The 18,895-nt window shown below is 42.2% G+C and overlaps 1 protein-coding gene across 11 annotated transcripts in view; it reads right to left on the bottom strand.

The window, feature by feature from the left end:
- Positions 1 to 18,895, bottom strand: part of CADPS2 (calcium dependent secretion activator 2) — a 360,741-nt gene that overhangs the window by 96,526 nt on the left and 245,320 nt on the right. For all 11 annotated transcript variants that reach the window (XM_053405611.1, XM_053405613.1, XM_053405612.1 and 8 more), the window contains exons 14-16: positions 9,145 to 9,246; positions 7,902 to 7,965; positions 5,329 to 5,452 (exon numbers count right to left, since the gene is read on the bottom strand). In XM_053405611.1, coding sequence (XP_053261586.1) covers positions 5,329 to 5,452; positions 7,902 to 7,965; positions 9,145 to 9,246 — 290 coding nt within the window. The remainder of the gene's footprint in view (positions 1 to 5,328; positions 5,453 to 7,901; positions 7,966 to 9,144; positions 9,247 to 18,895) is intronic.

The following is an 18,895-nucleotide window of genomic DNA, read 5'->3' as shown; positions in this document are numbered from 1 at the left end:
ACTACAAAAAAATATTCTCAAAGAGACTTTGTGAACATAAAAAAACCACTGACATCTTATGAAAAAGCTGATATAACAAAAGGTTTGACATTGAAAATCTATAGAATACTCCTGGATACAATTAAAAGGAATGACCTGGGGATAAAAGCATGTGACAGAATTCAGTCTTTCAGTGACAGAAGAAAATTGAAAATATTTTGGAAGAATACTGGTACTTAATGTTTATGAGAATAGCAAAAACGTGTCAAAATATATCCAATATGTATTGGAGATCTAAGAGAGGAAAAACAATACTGACTTATTATTGTAAAAGGTATCAAGGATATAATTATGGTATGTGAGGCAAATTAATTCCCCAGCAATGTTACTGGTAGCAATAAAGGGGCAGGTTCAAAAGGAACATGTTAGTTGTGAACATGTTAACAATAGCATGCGCTTCACTGGCTAAAGCATGGAAATCAGCTTGTTGGCTAACTCTTGGCCAGTGAAGGAGAAAAACATGGGATCCCATGTTAAGCTTACAGTTAATAAATGTTTAAGGAAAAGAAGAAATGCCTGTACAGAAATCTTCTTAAAAACTGGATTCTGTTTGTAAAATTTTGGAACTGAAAAATTAGCCCCTATGGGCATGTTCACTTTGAAAAGGAATTGCAATGCATAGTTCCATATGCACTGCATATGAAAGTTCCATGTGCATATCCATATGAAAGGATACAGTATTTGGAGCTGTTTAGGAAAAAAACGAGGCAGTGGGACAGGGAGCAACATTATGAATGTTGGGGGGGGGGAGTGGAAAGACAGACATTTTTCTCCCTCACTCATGATTCCAGGACCCAGGAACACCTAAGGAAGCTGAATGTGGGAATTTATTAATGCTACCAATCTCAAGTCTTCCCATGTTTCTGGATGAAATAATGTGATATTTTTGTTGTTATTTACTGTATGAAAGAAACCTTTAATTAAAGAGAGAGAGTTGGGCCTCACTTATCTTTTGTTTCCGTTTAGGTTTTTTGTATTTTACACTGTTGACTCAAATCACTTAAACGCAATAATCTGAGCCAGTTATATGGCCTTTTTTTCCTGGGAGTGTCAATATGGAATTCCTGTTTCCGTCAAGAACTAATTCTGTTCATGCTTTTCTTCCCCACAACTCAAGGGGGCACATATAGGATCCTGCCTCCGCCCCACCAGTCTTCCACTCAGGCACTCAGATATGCTTGGCTGCAGCTCATGCCCTGGTCTGTGAGCTTTCATACCTAGTCCCCACGACAAAAAATAATAAAAAAATACATTGTACGTTGTAATGTGACTCCTTTTTCACATTTCTGTAAAGTTTCAGAGGGTCTAAGGAATGACATATTTATATCACCTGTAAACAATGAGCTCCACACTAAGATTACTTTGCTTGACTCTCAGCCCAGCTTGGGTGCCTTCTTTTAGAAACTTTCTATTTTTACACCAATTATGCCAAACAAGCTTGTTAAAAACTCTAGATAATTGAACAGCAAGAGCCCCCTGCTGCAAGCATGCATAGGATGCTAGCTGAAGGTGAAAAGGTATCTTTCTCATTTTCAGAAAGATCCACATATATCCTCCTTCATTTAAACACAACATGATATCTTAATTAATTATGATAAACTGGTTACTGAGGTGCTTTCATGTTGTTATTCCCATGATATAATATTGGTTGCTATAGTGATGAGATGGCTTTATTTTTTTGGTTAATCACTCAAGAGATTGGCTAACTCATGTTTGTCAATGATGGTGAAGAGACGGGAAAATAAGTTAAAACGAATTGTTAAATACAACCGGCACCATTCCTCTCCCCTGCTTTTGGTATTATTTGTGACTACAATTTCAGTCAGGCTAAAAATAAACTGTTGCAGAATATACTGAGCATGTGATTAGAAAAATAATAATCTATACAATGGCCTCCACCAAATTATGAATTTTAAAACAACTCATGTTATTGTTATGCTTAGTATGAAGACGTTGCAAATTACCTCCGCCAAGAATGGAGACTCTCCCAACATAGCAGGAGAGAGAGAGAGAGAGAGACGGAGATAATCAGATATTGATGGGGGAATTTCATTATCTGCATTCCTCTTCAGTTGGAAGAGGAATCAAGCTCCCATCTGCAGTTTGCCTGGAGGTCTGGCACTCGCTTCCCCGTGGAATGTGAGGGCAGGCAAAGACATTGGGTGCATGGAGCACTCTGGCTGCCGCGACCCTCCAATCCTGTTCCTGGAAGCACAGGTTATCCTGCTAATTGGACTTTAATTTGAGTAAACTAAAGGTGCGTGTCAGAGACGATGAGATAAGAAACCGCAAATACAACCCAGCTACAAGGATGTGAAAGGTTTGGATTGAGAGCGGATTTCATTAGGTGAAAGAGACAATATAGGGAGGGAGCCCAAGGTTTGCTTACTTAAGGTTTTCCCCTACATTCATGATCTGGCAACCCTCCGCCCCAGAATGCAAGTTTTATTTTAAAATATCTGCACAAGTGAGGATGGAAGAAATTGGAATAAAGTGGTACCTCGGTTTTTGAGCTTCTTGGATGCAGAACGTTCCCAGAAGTAATTGCTTCTGTTTTTGAACGCTTTTTGGAAGTCAAACAGCTTCCGCTGAGTCCCCCCCCCCAATTTTCTCCATTGAAATTGCAGACCGCCCTTTGCGTCTTGGTTTTGGAATGTTTTGGAAGTCGAACAGTCTTCCAGAATGGATTACATTTGAAAACTGAGGTGTTGTTGTTTAGTCGTTTAGTCGTGTCCGACTCTTACTACTGTATAATGTGGAATTTAACAAAATTGGAACTGCATGTTTGAGAGAAAGGAGCTGAGAGGGAAGGGGCAAAGAAATGCTGTGCTTTGAAAATATAGAGCAAAATCTTCCCTAACCTCCATTATCCACAAAAGAATGTGTATGAGATAAGGATAAGTAAAGGTAAAGGTACCCCTGCCCGTACGGGCCAGTCTTGACAGACTCTGGGGTTGTGCGCCCATCTCACTCAAGAGGCCGGGGGCCAGCGCTGTCCGGAGACACTTCCGGATCACGTGGCCAGCGTGACATCGCTGCTCTGGCGAGCCAGAGCCGCACACGGAAACGCCGTTTACCTTCCCGCTAGTAAGCGGTCCCTATTTATCTACTTGCACCTGGGGGTGCTTTCGAACTGCTAGGTTGGCAGGCGCTGGGACCGAGCAGCGGGAGCGCACCCCGCCGCGGGGATTCGAACCGCCGACCTTTCGATCAGCAAGCCCTAGGCACTGAGGCTTTTACCCACAGCGCCACCCGTGTCCCATGAGATAAGGATAAATGGGCATAAATCAGCAGCAGGAAGGAAAGGATTCTACCAGCTGTGAGAATAGAAGTTTTTGGGTTAACTGTCTGCAGTGTGGATTCAGACTGTTCTTCCTAGGCTGGGAAAATGGCAAAGACGGCTTGTTTATTGGAAGCTGAATAATGGGATGAAGTGATGCAGTGACTTTTGGGAACTGTGAGATAACAGCTTCTCCCAAGACATGACAGGAACCATCAACAGCTGCAGGAGTAAAGGATACAACACCCATATATGGATGGGAAAACATCACGGGGAAAATTGTCACACCCAGGAAAGAATGAGGATTACAGCTGAAGTTCTTCACTTGAAACTTTATAAATTACCTATTTTACCAACACAAGTTGAAATCACAAGATAGTAGCTGTTATATACGGGATTATTACATCTGGATGGAATGAAAATTATTAAAAATTTGGAACGCAGAAAAAATATAGAAGAATGAACTCATCAACTCTAGCATGCAGGGGGCCCAGGTTAATTAAATTGTATAATTTGACATTTGAATAATTGGCATTAATTGGATAAAATTGGCATTGTTATAATGAGGATGTTATTCGAACGATATTGGTACACACACACAAAAAACCCCACAATTGTTGTAAACTTACAGCATCCATCATCCCTGACCATTGTCCATACTGACTGGGGCTGATGGGAGTTGGAGTCCAATAACATTTGAAGAGCACTGAGATGGGGTAGGCTGAGATGGAGATGACCAACAATCTGATTCGGTGTGACACAGCGTCATATGTTCCATACTTTGCTTTGCAAAATAACCCATTACAGCCCCATCATGTTTATGATTTCTTCTTAAAGATTATAGGTGGTGGTGGAATAAAAAAAACACCACACCACAGCATCTTAGGTAATGTGGAAATATAAAGCAATGTGAAATAGACAATAAAGTACATGTTTACAATTTTCAACATTTCTGGAAATGGTCTTGGGGAGCTCAAGCCCCAACTGATCAAGCTGATTATCAAGTCAGAAACCTAACATTTCTCCATTTAACCAAAGAGATGGTGGAAATTTGGCAGCGAAAGTACAGATGAATATCTGTATCATCCTGTGTTCCTTTGCAAGTCTTGTTGCATATAAAGAAGATGATCTGAAGGCAGCCCTGCTTAGGGATTTTTAAAAAAATGTTTAATGTTTTATCATGTTTTAATATGCTGTTGGGAGCCACCCAGAGTGGCTGTGTAGGCCTGGCCAGATGGGTGGGGTATAAGTAATAAATTATTATTATTATTATTATTATTATTATTATTATTATTATTATTATTATTATTACTCACCAACAATTCTTTACGTTGCAAGCCCCTTTATTATATGTTATATAAATGTATCTGGTTTCTATTCAAGATTTAAATGATTATTTATCATCTGAGACACCCTGCCCCACCCCTGGGGGTTAAAACACTACTCACACGTAAGGGAAATTTGAAAAACGTCCACTCTCTCCTATTGGAAGAAAGCTTTCTCTAGGTTCACACGTAAGCGAGCCCATTGGCTGAGGGCTCGAGATGGATTTCATTATGTGTATTCTTAACAGTTCATTAATAAACAAGGGGCAACCAGGGAACTGGAGCTAGGTAAGGGGCTATATTCAATGGCTCTGGAATGCCCAATGTCTCTTCCTTATGCAACTAAGTTCAAATGTTAAAACTGGGCAAGAAAGTACCCTCTAGAATGGGTTGATTTGGGCCAGTTATGCAACACACAAAACTACCCTTAAAATAAAGGACAAAGGAGAACTTCAGCACAAAGCAAAGATCATTCATTCAAGCGCGGTCCCAGGAGGTATATTAAAGCCATGAATAGGAAAAAGCTCAGTAGTTCACCAGCTGAGATTTTAATGAGATATTTCCCCTTGCTGTGGTACAGGTTTTGCTCAGGAAAGAGAAAAGGCTGCTCACAAAATATATTCAGTTAATAGGTGCCGATAGCTTTTGCAGCCACTCTGGTAGCTAGCTGATTGCTGTACTAACCTTCTGTTTTGGCATAATCTGTAAGCCGAGTGTAATTGATCAAGGCTGCTTTCTCCAGACATTTTCTAACCACTTTCTTCACTTCTTCCGCTGGTATGGGAGTGGCAATATCTTTCATTAAAACCTGCGTCAAAGACAGTGCTCGAGTTAGACACATTACCATAACCCCCCAAGAGAAAAGGTTTCAACATATACTAATAGTTGTTTTAGATTTGCTGGCAATTAGAGACTGAAAGAAAAGGAAGTCGCTAATCGACTTAGCTATTAATCTCTGCAGATTTGAGTGAAAAGGAGCCATTTAGGCCATAACATAGACTTGCCTACCTGCAGACACCATTTCTAAATGAAACACAAGGCTAAAACAAGTGTTTACACAGTACTTAACATACATGTTATCTTGTAATATTTACAGCTGTTCATAAGGTCAAACTATCTTTACATTAAAGATTGGGGGGGTAGGGGAAAGGATGAGAAAACATCAATTGGCTTGAGTTCATCTACAGCACTTGCAGGGAGCTTTCACATGGCAGTTTATTGTGGAAAGCGTGTTCTCCAATAAATGAGAGCACGTGTTGCGGTGTGGGCCGCCAGGCCAGACCTCTTGTTGCCAGGCAGGTTAATAGTTGTTGCCTGGCATTGTGATTGGGTAACTGGGTTGCTGGGGCAAATTGTATGTTGCAAATTGGGTGGGTGGGACCATAGTCTTTAAATATTAGTGCACTCTGGTTTCTCTTTCTCTTTGCAGAGTGCATCGGATCACCCGCCCGCCCGCCCTCTTTTCCGGTTGACCTTGCTTTGCCTGTCATGGGGTCGTCTGCTTTGGAGCGGGGGCCTAGTAGGAATTTTGCCATTTGGTGATTAGCTGTGCCATTTGGTTTTTGCCTACTACTCAGCAATTCGTCACAACCTGTAAGGTTGCGGATAGGCATTGGTTATAATATGCTGGTGGTGGAGGGGTCAGGATAGGCTGTGTCTGCCCCTCCTATTGCGCTGAAGGGAATTTCGTTAAAGGAATCCTGGGGCTTGCCACGATTTCGTCCAATCCCTGTCATGGGACCAGGGCCGCCCAATCCCTGTCATGGGAATCCCTGTCATGGGACCAGGGCCGGCAAGCTTTCGGGGAGCTGCTGGGGTGAGCGGCGTGGGTCCGATGCTTAGCTCAAATGACCCCCAAGTTTGACTTTCCCTTCTACTGGCTACCGATCGGACCTCGGGATGTCAGTTCTGTCCCAGGCGGGGGGACAGATAGTCATAACCAATGTCTAAACAACCACTCACTGATTTTGTATTTTAATAAAGTTGTGGCCAAAATAGTGCCCAGAAACCAAAACTAAAATTACGTGTTATGTGTGAAGTTATTTGAGGGGTGGCCTGGGGACCTACACACGCAATAGGGTGCTGCTCCTACTCAGAAGCTTTTCACGGCATCCGCATGATGTCGTCATCATCAAGATGCCAGTCCATACTTTTTCTTTACTTAAATCTGGATTTGCTCTACCACACAAAATCCAATAAGAAAAATACCTCATTGCCGGCACAGGAAAATAATGGCAGTGGAAGGTGAAGGGAAAGCCACAAGAATGACGCTGGAGACTGGTATTGGGTTGAAACAGGCCACAAAAGAGTAGGTGTGGCTAAGATAAGACGATCGGCCAATATTTTATTCAAGTTGGTAAAAAGGTAAAGGTAAAGGACTCCTGGATGGTTAAGTCCAGTCAAATGCGACTATGGGGTGCGGCACTCGTCTCACTTTCAGGCCAAGGGAGCTGGCGTTCGTCCACAGACAACTTTCCAGGTCATGTGGCCAGCATGACGAAACCGCTTCTGGCGCAACAGAACACCATGACAGAAACCAGAGCCCACGGAAATGCCATTTACCTTCCCGCCACAGTGGTACCTATTTATCTACTTGCACTGGTAAACTTTTGAACTGCTAGGTTGGCAGAAGCTGGCACAGAGCAATGGGAACTTACACCATTGCAGGGATTCGAACTGCCAACCTTCTGATTGGCAAGATCAAGAGGCTCAGTAATTTAGACCACAGCACCACCTGTGGTACCTCTGTCTGAACTCATGCCTCCTTGGTCTGAATTTAGCTCTCCGGACATTGTTCATGAGCTTCCTAAGATTTCTTGAAGAGTCTAGCAATGGAAGGTATTTAAAACAGTATGCAGTAAAGGCAAATTTCCTTAAACACGAGTTATCATGGATAGTCGCCACTGATAGCCTTATACTGAACTAGGTCAACCTGCAGACTGATCCAACACACTTTTACTTACTTTTTTAGGGATTACATTTTATGAGCATGAAAGACTTTACTTATTTCCACGGAGAATTCCTCCATAAAATATATTGCTATGTGAGAGAATTCTAAAGATATGAATCCCATGACTGATTTAAAAGAGTCTAAAAATATTTAAAGTCATGTTTTACTCAACTGATTCTGTACTAAATAGGTGTCTGCCAAAATTAACATTTTGGAAATAATACCAAAGGAGGTAATGTATACACTTTGGTCAATTTCTAAAAAATACACACGTACTGGAAAAACTTAAATGAAACTCAGAACGTACCCTTTCGAGTAATGAAAGTGTAGCTTTTAACGCTCCTTCTGGACGCCCAAAAGGGAAACAATACCTTAAAGATAGACAAAAGATAGACCCTTTATTAGAATCATAGAACCGTACAGTTGGAAGGGACCCCAAGAATCATCTAGTCTACTCCAACCCCCCGAATTGCAGGAATCTCAGCTAAAGTTGCACCTCTGTGTGACAAGAACATTTGTATATATTTCTTTTAAAATTATTTAGAAAAGTATGTGCTCCTTTGGGGGCATAGGTGGGTGGGCACGAGGGACAGAACCCCAAAGTTGTACAATTTCCTGCCCTGAGCAGTATAATTGACTCTCTCCTGCCAATCATTTAGGCATGCTCTCCAAATACTTTTATTCATGGATGCTTTTAATGTGGGTGTGCAAAGTTTAAGGGTCTTCATTTCTATTTGGATGGCTTCAAGATGGAACTGGATCAGAAGTAAAATGTGTACTACCCCAATTATTAGTATTGAGATTTCATAGGGGTTTAAATCAACAAGATTAACAGGTTAGCAGTGTAATCCCACACAGAATTACTTAGAATTAAGCAGTCTGCATTTAGGTTTATGGGACCTGCTTCCAGATAAATGAGTACAGGATTGCAGCGTTAATAAACTTAATAAACTTCTACATCCTTAACTTCTAATAACAAAGGTATTTTCTTGCCCAAATATTCTTAGATTATCTGCATGATTTTTGCCCTGTCCTTTGTGCTTTCTCTTGTTACCATATAAAAGATGTAAGACATACAGAAACGCTACTGGTCGTAAAGTTGCATTTCACATTCCAAATCGCTATGACATGCCTAGTGTAAAAAATTCCTTTGCCTCTCCACCAAGGACAAATAGCAGTGACTGATAGGCAAAATCAGTGTTAAGTGAGAAAGTTATTTTTTTTTAAAGGAGGGGTCATTTGTACTATATATTTTTGGTCTGCACCATCCATGCTTGCAAGTCTCTGATCTGTTTGCATGACCGGCATAAATTGGTACAGAATGGGCAAAATTCACATGCGACCTGCAACGTTAGGTAGAGTAAATGTCTGATGCTTTAAAAAACCAACTGACGGGAAGGGTGATATTCCTCTTCAAAGGCCTTAGTTGGTTTATAAAAACTGAACGGCATTCAAATTTAAGATTGCACCAGGATCTAAACCCTAATTCACCATCTCCTTCTTTCCTCATAGCAACAGGCATGTCAAACTTGCAGTATGCAAATGTTTACCTGAAGTGGCTAATCTGGTTTTCCAAAAGAGAAGTAAGCCTTTCCTTAATATCTTCAAACTTTTCTTTCTCTTCAATGGTTACCGTTCCAATTCCATCTGGTCTGAAATGTACAGGTTTTTAAAAAATGCATCATAAGTTTAAGGACACAACAGTGGTAATCGTGTCTTAATTCATTAATGCATCACCTTGAAAACATAGGCACTTATAGTTTACCAGTTATAATTTCACATAACACTTCAGCATCAAAAGGAGTAAAGGGGACAAAGCCCTGATGGCAATAACACAGCCTTTTAGAAGTCATACACTACCGAGACAGCTCTTTGAGAGGAATGGTGCAGCAGAAGTGTGAAATTAAATAAGCTGCTAACTGTGTCACGTACATATAATAGAGGACGCAACAATTGAAAATAATTAAAATACATTTTCAAGGTGTGAAGAGGAGTCCAGTTCAGAACTTAAAGAGCAATGAGCAGTTAAGAGCCACTAATATTGTGGCCCACAGAGACGACAAAACAGGGAGAGTGGAATGAGGTTAGAAGCTGTTCAATTTAAAGCCTAGTTCCTAATGGACCACATGTCTGGCAAATGCAGGCAGCTTTGTAATGTATATACATTTCACATCGGTTCATGAAAATGCCACGAAAGAAGGCTTCTCTGAGCACCCTTCCATCACACTATTGACTTTGATCCCAAACTCCACAATTACCCTAATGTGATGGTAAGCAAGGGTGACGCCATCGAGAAAACAATGTTCAACTATCATGCTCTCCTTAGGGATACTGCTTCATGGTTGGTCCCAGTCTCTCATTCTTTTAAGTTAGAGATGGGGAACCTCCAGATGTTGCTGGGACTCCAACTCCCATCAGCTCCAGCCAGCATGGCCATTCTTCAGATGATGTGAGTTGTAGGCCAACAATATATGGAAAGTTGCATGTCCCCTACCCCTGCGTTTTAAGTTTAAGCAGGGCAGAAGGCAGTGAGGTCTTCCTTCTTTTGTACGGATCCAAATCCCTCCTTGTCCATTTAGAGATGTGGTTAAATGTCTTTACTCAACTATGAAATCAAATCAAATCTGACCACCTGAACTTTATTATATTGGACCCATTTTTTCAGTACTTTGCTGTTCAGTTTGGATCCGTCCACAAGAGTAGATATGTAATGCATTTTTCCTTCTCTGGATTATTGGCCTGTGACTCAAATCCAGTTGACGATGTTCATGTGCAGAACAGAAGGTAACTTTAGGTGACTTTCAGATGAAAGCATTCTGATTTATTTGCCACACAAAGTCTGCAGGGAGATTTGGCGACATCAGCTAATTGTCAAGCATCCATTTCCATTTGTTTGCAAGGAGGTTATAAAATGTCATGTCAACCTGAATTTACAGGTATTTGATGGAATAGCACCATGGCCTTCATAATTCCCCATTATGTCCTCTTCTCTTTGTTTGGGTTGTACCCTTTTTTTCTTTTTCCACATTCCTTAATGCCTGCTCATCTATGACAGCATAAGTACACATTTGTATAATAACTGTTAGGTCACTGAATTCAAAAAAAGAGACCAGTCCACGTGATCTACTTTGTCTTACAAACAGAGAACTCAAATAAAACCAGTCAGCTTGGGCTCAATTGCAATTGGCAACTTTCAAAGTTAATTGCTTGGTGCAATGTGTGCCAGATTTATGCCTTATCCCCAGAGTATACCCCACCTGGAAAGCCCATGTTGCACACCGGAGAATGCAACATAAGCATCAAAAGCAACACATACAATCTGCAGTTCTTTGGATTCATCCTTTTGTAGTGGAATGTTATTCTTGGCTATTGTTTGTTTGGGTGTCTCAGAATGAGGTCTGGCAGGATTCATCAAAGTACACAGAATGTTGGCAAAAGGCTTGCAGAAATCTGAACATCTAGCCATTCCTTCAGCCACATAGAATACACAACTGAATATGGTGTAAGGTACAAAATCTTTGTCTCCTTTATTCATGGATTAGAGTAGCCCAGAGCACATGGCAACATGTCGTGTGCCTATTTAGAAATGTCAGTTCAAATGCCAAAAAGCAAGAACAAGAGATCCTCTCCTAAATTTCTGGTCATTTGCATCTCTCTCTCTCTTGCACTGTGGCAAGACCATAATAAGCGTAGATATTATCTACAGGGCTGATAAGAGTCTCTGCCAGTGGTAGAAACTCCCTACCTTTGCTGTACAACTTCAAGAGCACACCTCCTCTTGTACCTCAGTCCCATCTCTGATTGCTGAGGGTGACACAGTGTTTCCACCCCCATCGTTCAGCCCAGACATGGAGGTCCAGCTCCAAAGGCCTTCTGGTGGTTCCCTCCCTGCAAGAAGTGAGGTGACAGGGAACCAGGCAGAGGGTCTTCTCGGTAGTGGCGACTGCCCTGTGGAACGCCCTCCCATCAGATGTCAAGGAAATAAACAACTACCTCACTTTAAGAAGACATCTGAAGGCAGCCCTGTTTAGGTAAGTTTTTAATGTTTGATGTTTTGTCGTGTTTTTAATATTTTGTTGTGAGTAACCCAGAATGGCTGGGGAAACCCAGCCAGATGGACAGGGTATAAATAAATTATTATTATTATTATTATTATTATTATTATTATTATTATTATTATTACATACAAACACTACTACCAGAGAAAAGCCCTGGCAGAAGTTAGATTAGTTGTGTGCAATGTTCTTTCTCTTCCTGAATTCTTTCTCTCTTTGTCCCCTGACCCCATTCCTCATGGGACTTTGCATGTGTGAGTGCAATATTATATATGAAAAAAAGGGACTATCTGACCTTCCCTCCCATCTTCACACTAATATAAACATAGTTTAAAGTTATGTAGATAGGAACAGATTAAGGGCTCTGCCCTTAAATATTTGTATATCTATTTACATAAGCCAGCAGAGCGGCCCTAATCCATGTTGGATCTCTAGCAAGGAAGGACAGGGGGTTTAATTCTTTGCTCCCTGCAGTGGGTTAGAACCAGACTGGCCCCCTCACAACTCCTCTGTCAACCCACTTGGTCCTTCCTCTGAATCCTGTTCTTCATTCCCTGGACAACTTCCACCATCCCTGGACAACTTCCACCATGCTTGCTGGGGCTAACATGAGATCTAAACTAAGGTTAGTCCTCTCCAGCATACTCTCTTACTGGTGTGCTTACGAACTGCTGGGTTGGCAGAAGCTGGGACAGAGCAACGGGAGCTCACCCCATCACACAGATTCGAACCGCCGACCTTCCAATCGGCAAGCCTAAGAGGCTCAGTGGTTTAGACCACAGTGCCACCTGTGTCCCTGTAAAGTGAGATCTAAACCAAGGTTAGTCCTTTTCAGCACACACTCTTACCTAAGTTACAACCAGGTATTCTCCTGCAGCATACATCAGTGAAAAAAGAGTATTATATAGCTGATATCGTCCATGTTATTTATAACTTAACTATCAAAAATATCAGGAAAGATTTAAGCAAATATTAGCTGGACATTTTAGCTCTCAAGAACTGAATGTGATCGCTTGGTCATGACACGATTTGCTGCACCAATAGGCACACAGCCGGCTCCTCTCTTCTCTTGAATAAATTCTACTTGTGACCTGTCAGGTGATGAAGCCCAACGTGCTTTTCATCTTTAAAGGTAAATTTCAAGGACAGCAATTTCATCAGACACCGCCAAGATGTGTACATCACTCTTTTCTTTCATAAATGCAATGTGAAAGAAGAAGGAACTTCACTCCTCCCTTGCAGTGAATGCCACGACACCGTTACCTCGGCGTTCTGACAGATGGAACGTGCTGAGATACAGGTAAAATCCTCTGTCTGATTTGACTGTCAGGAGAAATTGCATTCTGCAGCGAGAAAGGAAATACTTCTGTCATGTTAAACTTCGCTGCAGCGTGTCACACGTGTGACAGGAGAGCGCCAGGGGTCCTGATAGTGACAAGTGAGAAAGGTGAGCCAGGATAATGTCACCATCTGTTAACCTGCCGTAAGAGGAGATTCGCTACATGCACATGGGAGACCTCACAGCCCGTCATGTCTCTACCTGACTCTGCTGTCGTACAAAACTCTGCTGACAACACCTAGGATTTTCAAAGAGCTTGTTAGATCCATTTTCACTGACTATGCAGTGACCTGTACCTCAGAATAGTAAAAGTGAACAATACCCCCCCCTAAAAAAATTGTGTATGGTTTGAAACAAAGACAACCCCATCAGGAACAAGGCAATTTGTCTTCCCTTGTCTAAGCTTGTAGGGAATAAAGGTTTAAAATTATTTTTCCACTGAGAGGTGGCAGTTAGGCAAGTTTTGAGACCCTTGCTGTGATATCTTTTCTGCTTCTTAAAGGGTACCGTCCCTAAGGAAGGAAGTGCACCTCTCTGGAATAGCAGCGATTCACAGTGAGATCACAGTCTGACCTGGATACTTCCAGCTGAGAAATGCTGAAAAAAACAAGAGCTTCTCACTACATTCCTTTTTTTCATCTTTTAGGTCCTCAATAAAGGTGTAAACTGCAGAGTTTAAATGCCGCTCCTCACATTTTAAAATGAGGCATAACTAGAAGCATTAAGAACCAGCAATGGACTGGGGATATTTTCAAATACTACTGCACCAAAAAATGCCATGAAAATGAGTCTAAGGTCATGACTAGCATTCAGTTTCCCAAGAAACCTTAAATCCTTCGTATTTCCCACCACACCCTTTTCCTCCTTCTACCAGAAAGTGTTTTTCAGCAGGCTTCCTTAGCACAAGTGCAGATTAAATGGGAGCTGAAAGTCAGGTGTAAAGTGAGGTTGAATTCTGCCTCCAGATTTTCAGGAAGAAAGCTTTTCCTTTGCCACTGAGGATCACAAGCTGCTATGTTTTCTTAGATTCCAAAGTCTGCACTGAGATAGCAGCTGGGGCCAACCACACAAATTTTGTATCTGCAAAGATATACAGATATCTCCGGGCCTGCCTAAAGTTTTTCTACCACAGCTCAAACACAAGTGGTGTTGATTTGCCCTACTTTCAAATATCTAAAGGGTATCTCCAAGCTTTTCTACTGTTTCCTTTCCCTCCCTTCTGGAAGACCTCTTCCTAGTGCTAATCTAGTTCCCAGAGAAGCACAGGAACTTCGTATGGGTGGCATATAGACAGTATTTAAGCCAAGAAAGTTGTTCGCCCCATTTCTGCGCTATCATCACCAACACTTAAAATAATAGTACATTGCAACCAGGAGAGGTAACAAACCAAAGGAAATGCAAATTGCTAAGTGACTTAATCTTCCCTGCTACAAAACACCAACTGATAGAAATGAAAACAGTCCCAAATACATTCATCTGACATCCTTTCTTTTTTTGTTGCAGTCTCCAATAACCCACAGGACAGAGAATAATTCACTGAAGGGGCAACGGGAAGCAAAGTGAAAACCAGCGCAGGCTAGAGTTTCCAAGACACTCAAGATTGCAAAACATCGAAGAGAACAAGATACACCAGTGTCCCTCCTTCAGAACTGACACTAACACAAACTATTGAGAAATGAAACTTTTTTTTAAGAAGCTGCGTCCATTGGCAAACATTCCAACACTAAAATAAATACTTTCAGCTGCAAACCTATTAAACAGCAAGGCAGATACGCCACTGGTACAACTATGCTCTGCCATGGCTTAGTGCCTTCACAAGATGCCCAGCTTCTTCTCTGGAAAGGCAATTCTCCATGTTTTGTGTTCCCAAAGTCTGTGAAATATCTTACACAGTTCATCTTTTGCAGATTCTGCCCCCCGCAAGAAAGGAAAACTTTAAGAACAATAAAGGGCGAAACGACAACGTTGGTGGTAAGAGGCTTGATTTGGTTCCCGTGAGATGGCATTCGCTTTGATTATCTGTTTGACGAAAGTTCAGTGCATCAGCTTCCATCAAAGAGAGGGAGTGAGACGCCAACCTCGGAAGCAGGCCGGGCATCTGTCAATTCAACCTGCTTCTCAGCAGGGAGAAAAAGTCACTTTGCACTTCATGTATTTCCCACCAACATCATTTCAGAAAGAGAGGGACAAAATGGGAAGTCTCAGCGTGAGAACTAGATACAAGATGAGATGATGAGGAAGAAAACAATAGCTCCTTTTCTGTATTTTGTACCTTCACTTAACCTCCACTGCTACTGTTTAGATTGCCACGTCTATAGTCTATTTACATAATTAGCCCACTGCATGCATATTTCAAATATATAAATCTAGGGCTAAGGACAGCAGCGATGAGCAACATTAGCACCTCTAAACAGCGATTTTGTCTTGGGAACACTAGGCAAGGAAAGGCATGAGCTGAGAGGGAGGGGCACATTTCCCATAACTCATTATAAATCACAGGCCTTGCTTTCACAGATTTTAGTCACTGATGGATGATTGCTGCAAAGAGTTCATTTTGTGGTCTGTATGCTGTCTTCATCCTACATGGACATGGTTTGGCCAAGTTAGTGATGTCAATGAGGAGCCATATCTGGTTTCCTCTGTAACATCGCAACATCTATGATGTGAGCCCTCATTGGCTGAGTTCACCTGAGGAAGAATGGAACAGGGTGGGGAATGGCTATCAAATGGAAAACAGAAGGGTGAAAGAGCAGCTGTTAACAGTGTCAAATGAATGATCATGAAAAAAGAAGGAGGGAGCCCATTTTCAGGCCTAGTCTATGGCAGAGATGGCAGCAAAATTATGCTTTTCTGCCACAGCTACATCAGCAGTGTCATTCAACAGTTATTTTGGGGAAGGTATGGTAGATTCTTCCTGCCAATCTAGCAGTTTGAAAGCATGTCAAAGTGCAAGTAGATAAATAGGTACCGCTCCGGCGGGAAGGTAAACGGCGTTTCCGTGCGCTGCTCTGGTTTGCCAGAAGCAGCTTAGTCATGCTGGCCACATGACCCGGAAGCTGTCTGAGGACAAACACCAGCTCCCTCGGCCTGTAAAGAGAGATGAGCGCAGCAACCCCAGAGTCATCCGCGACTGGACTTAACGGTCAGGGGTCCCTTTATCTTATGATAGATTCTAGAATGCAAGGGGTTATAGAACAACCCTTGGTGATCTTGCAGAACACGGACAAAATCAGATTTAATCATTTTGACATGGTCTCCACACTAAGGGCAGGATCTGTGTGGATGCTTCTCCAGTTTTGATGAATGAGTTTCATATTGTTCAATTTGATGGTGTGGAAAAATTGCTTGGAGGGATGATGCCAACCATCTGGACTGGACCTGTGTCCATCCTGGTTGGTAAGAGCTGGCCCGATGTGCTGTGGTGATCATAAATGCTTTCTTGCAGGAGGGCTGTGTCCCTGTACCCTCAAAGGAAGTGGTTGTGAGACCTTTATGAAAGACCTCATCTTCGTATCCCACTATCCCAGACAATCATTGGCTAGTCTCCAACTTTTCCTTTTTGAAGACGCTCCTACAGCAGATTGTGGCAACTCAACTCTGGGATTTCTTGGATGAAGTAGAGTTATCTGGGATCTTTCCAGTCTGGTTTCAGGCCTGTTTTTGTGGCTAAAACACAATCAGTAGTCTTTGAGGGTGACTACTGCGGCGGTGGCAGCAGGTGCAGTTCATCTTGAATCTGCTGGATCTCTCTGTGACATCTGCTATCATCACCCATGGTATCTTCCTGACATGCTTGAATAGTATGGGACTGCGGGGGCACAATTCTACAGTGAAATAATAAAGTTGAATGCCATCTCACAGCAATCAAATCAGGCAAATAGTCTCAAAAGGTGATCCTCAACGATCAAGTACTGGTTGGCTACCAGGACAAAGTAATCACTTAAGACAAACTAGAAACAAGGCAGAAGGAAGTCCCAGAGATACAATTCTAGTTGAAGGCTAGGGATGACACATTTATCCACTCCGTTACCTGAATTTGGGCCTGTTCTCTTATCATCTCAAGCAGTTAGGCTTTATCTCTGATATTTATGCCTTGAACCTCTGCCTTGTTTTTTTACCGCATATATTATTTTCCACTTGGAACTTGCGGGGGCTGATTCTGCACTTTTGGGCACCAGACTGGTTGTCTCTTTCTCATTCAATTCTCATACCCACTTGTCTGTTTTTTTTTACCCAATTCCCTTCATACATAATATATGCCTGGTCTTTCATCTGGTTAGTTTAACTTAAAATATACCCTGGCTTTTCATCTTGACCCCCTCCCACCACATTCTCGTCTCTGTCTGTAACATTGCAATTGCAAGCCTTAAGGTCAGGGCAATGTGATTTTTTCCAATTACTGCTGTATAGCATCTAGTAGCTTTAGACACTTGTAAAATAAAAGAGGATGACAATCTGCCTATGCATGTGGAAGCTGTGGTTCAAAACAACTGCAGACAAATGCGGTACAACAATCGCTCCATTTCCTTGCACCACTCACGTTATTGCAAGGTACTCCATTTTAATTTTTAAAAGCTATCTGCCACTGCTAGCAAGAGCAATTTAGTTTGTCTTTTTTGAAGTGTGGCTGTAGAGTTAATGTATGCCTACAATGCAGCAGAAAAAATTAAAACAGAGGGCAGGGAGAAGATACAGGGAGCTTCTTCCTAGCATCTTATGCAAAAAGATGGTCCACCACACACTGGGAGAAAAACTGGCATTAAAAACAAACATTAATTACCTGCTGTATGAAGTGGAAACATGGCACTCCTATGCACTCAGCTTTTGAAAGGCAACATGCCTTATATGGTCTCCGCCAAGCTGGTAATAGGGATGTGATGGCCCTCTTAAGAACAGAACACACTGCTCATCTAGCACAGCCAAACCATTTCACCATTGGGCCTTTAAGACTCCTTTGTCTCCATGTTGATGTCTTTCTCCTCATCAAGCCTGACTTAGGAAAAGTATGATTGGTACTCACCTGAAGTGTAGATCTCTGATTGGCATCATGAGGTCACTGGATTGGGCTCTGGCTCCACCCTGGTCACAAGGCAGGAGAAAAAACTGTTCGGGAAAATGGGAGGCTCCCCCATATTTTTGCAGCCAAGCTCCAACAGTCATCGATGTCACAAATGGTAAAAGCCCACTTTCTCCTAGTACATTAACAGACGCCAGCTGCCCAAAGAGCATGAGAACATGCAGTAATAAATGAGGCATGTTGTAGTCCATGTTAGGGTGTGGGCTCCAGTGACCTCATGATGCCATCAGAGTTCTACAGTTCAGGTGAGTACGAACCGTACTATCTCCTACTGGCATCATGGGGTCACTGGGTTGGGATCTACCAGAGTTTACCCAGTTTGGGTGGACCCCAACTGTAGACTAGGTTACTGTGGCAGGGCTTGCACCTAAAGGAAGCCTCAGCAGATGAATGCAAATGAAGCATATAGTGCCTTGTAAAGGTGCTAGGGGATACCCCAGTGGCAACCCTACAAATATCTCCAATGGGGCGTTAGTGGAGAAAGCTGCTGAGGAACACACATCTAGGGGGATGTTAGAGCATGACAGCCCTCTGATTGAGGATCCTGGAAGTGAGAAGAACGGTGGCAGCTGCTGGGTGGCCTAATTCATGAAAAGGTCCACCACGAAGAGCTCGTAGCAGTTCTGAAGCTGAGAGAAGATTGGATGATGCAGCATCTATTCCCCCTAGATCTAGTTTGGTTTGACTCAGCCAATCTACCTGGGTGTTAGATTCTCCTGGAATATGTTCAGTGGAAAAGCCCAGAGCGTGGAGCTCTGTCCAGTTCATCAGAGATTTGCACTGTCAATTCAAGTTCTCATGCCACCTTGGCAATTGATGTACAATTTCAC

The sequence above is a fragment of the Podarcis raffonei genome, chromosome 10 (assembly GCF_027172205.1).
Source record: "Podarcis raffonei isolate rPodRaf1 chromosome 10, rPodRaf1.pri, whole genome shotgun sequence".
NCBI lineage: Eukaryota > Metazoa > Chordata > Lepidosauria > Squamata > Lacertidae > Podarcis > Podarcis raffonei.
Note: the sequence above shows the minus strand (reverse complement) of the source record. Positions and strands in the feature narration are given on the sequence as shown.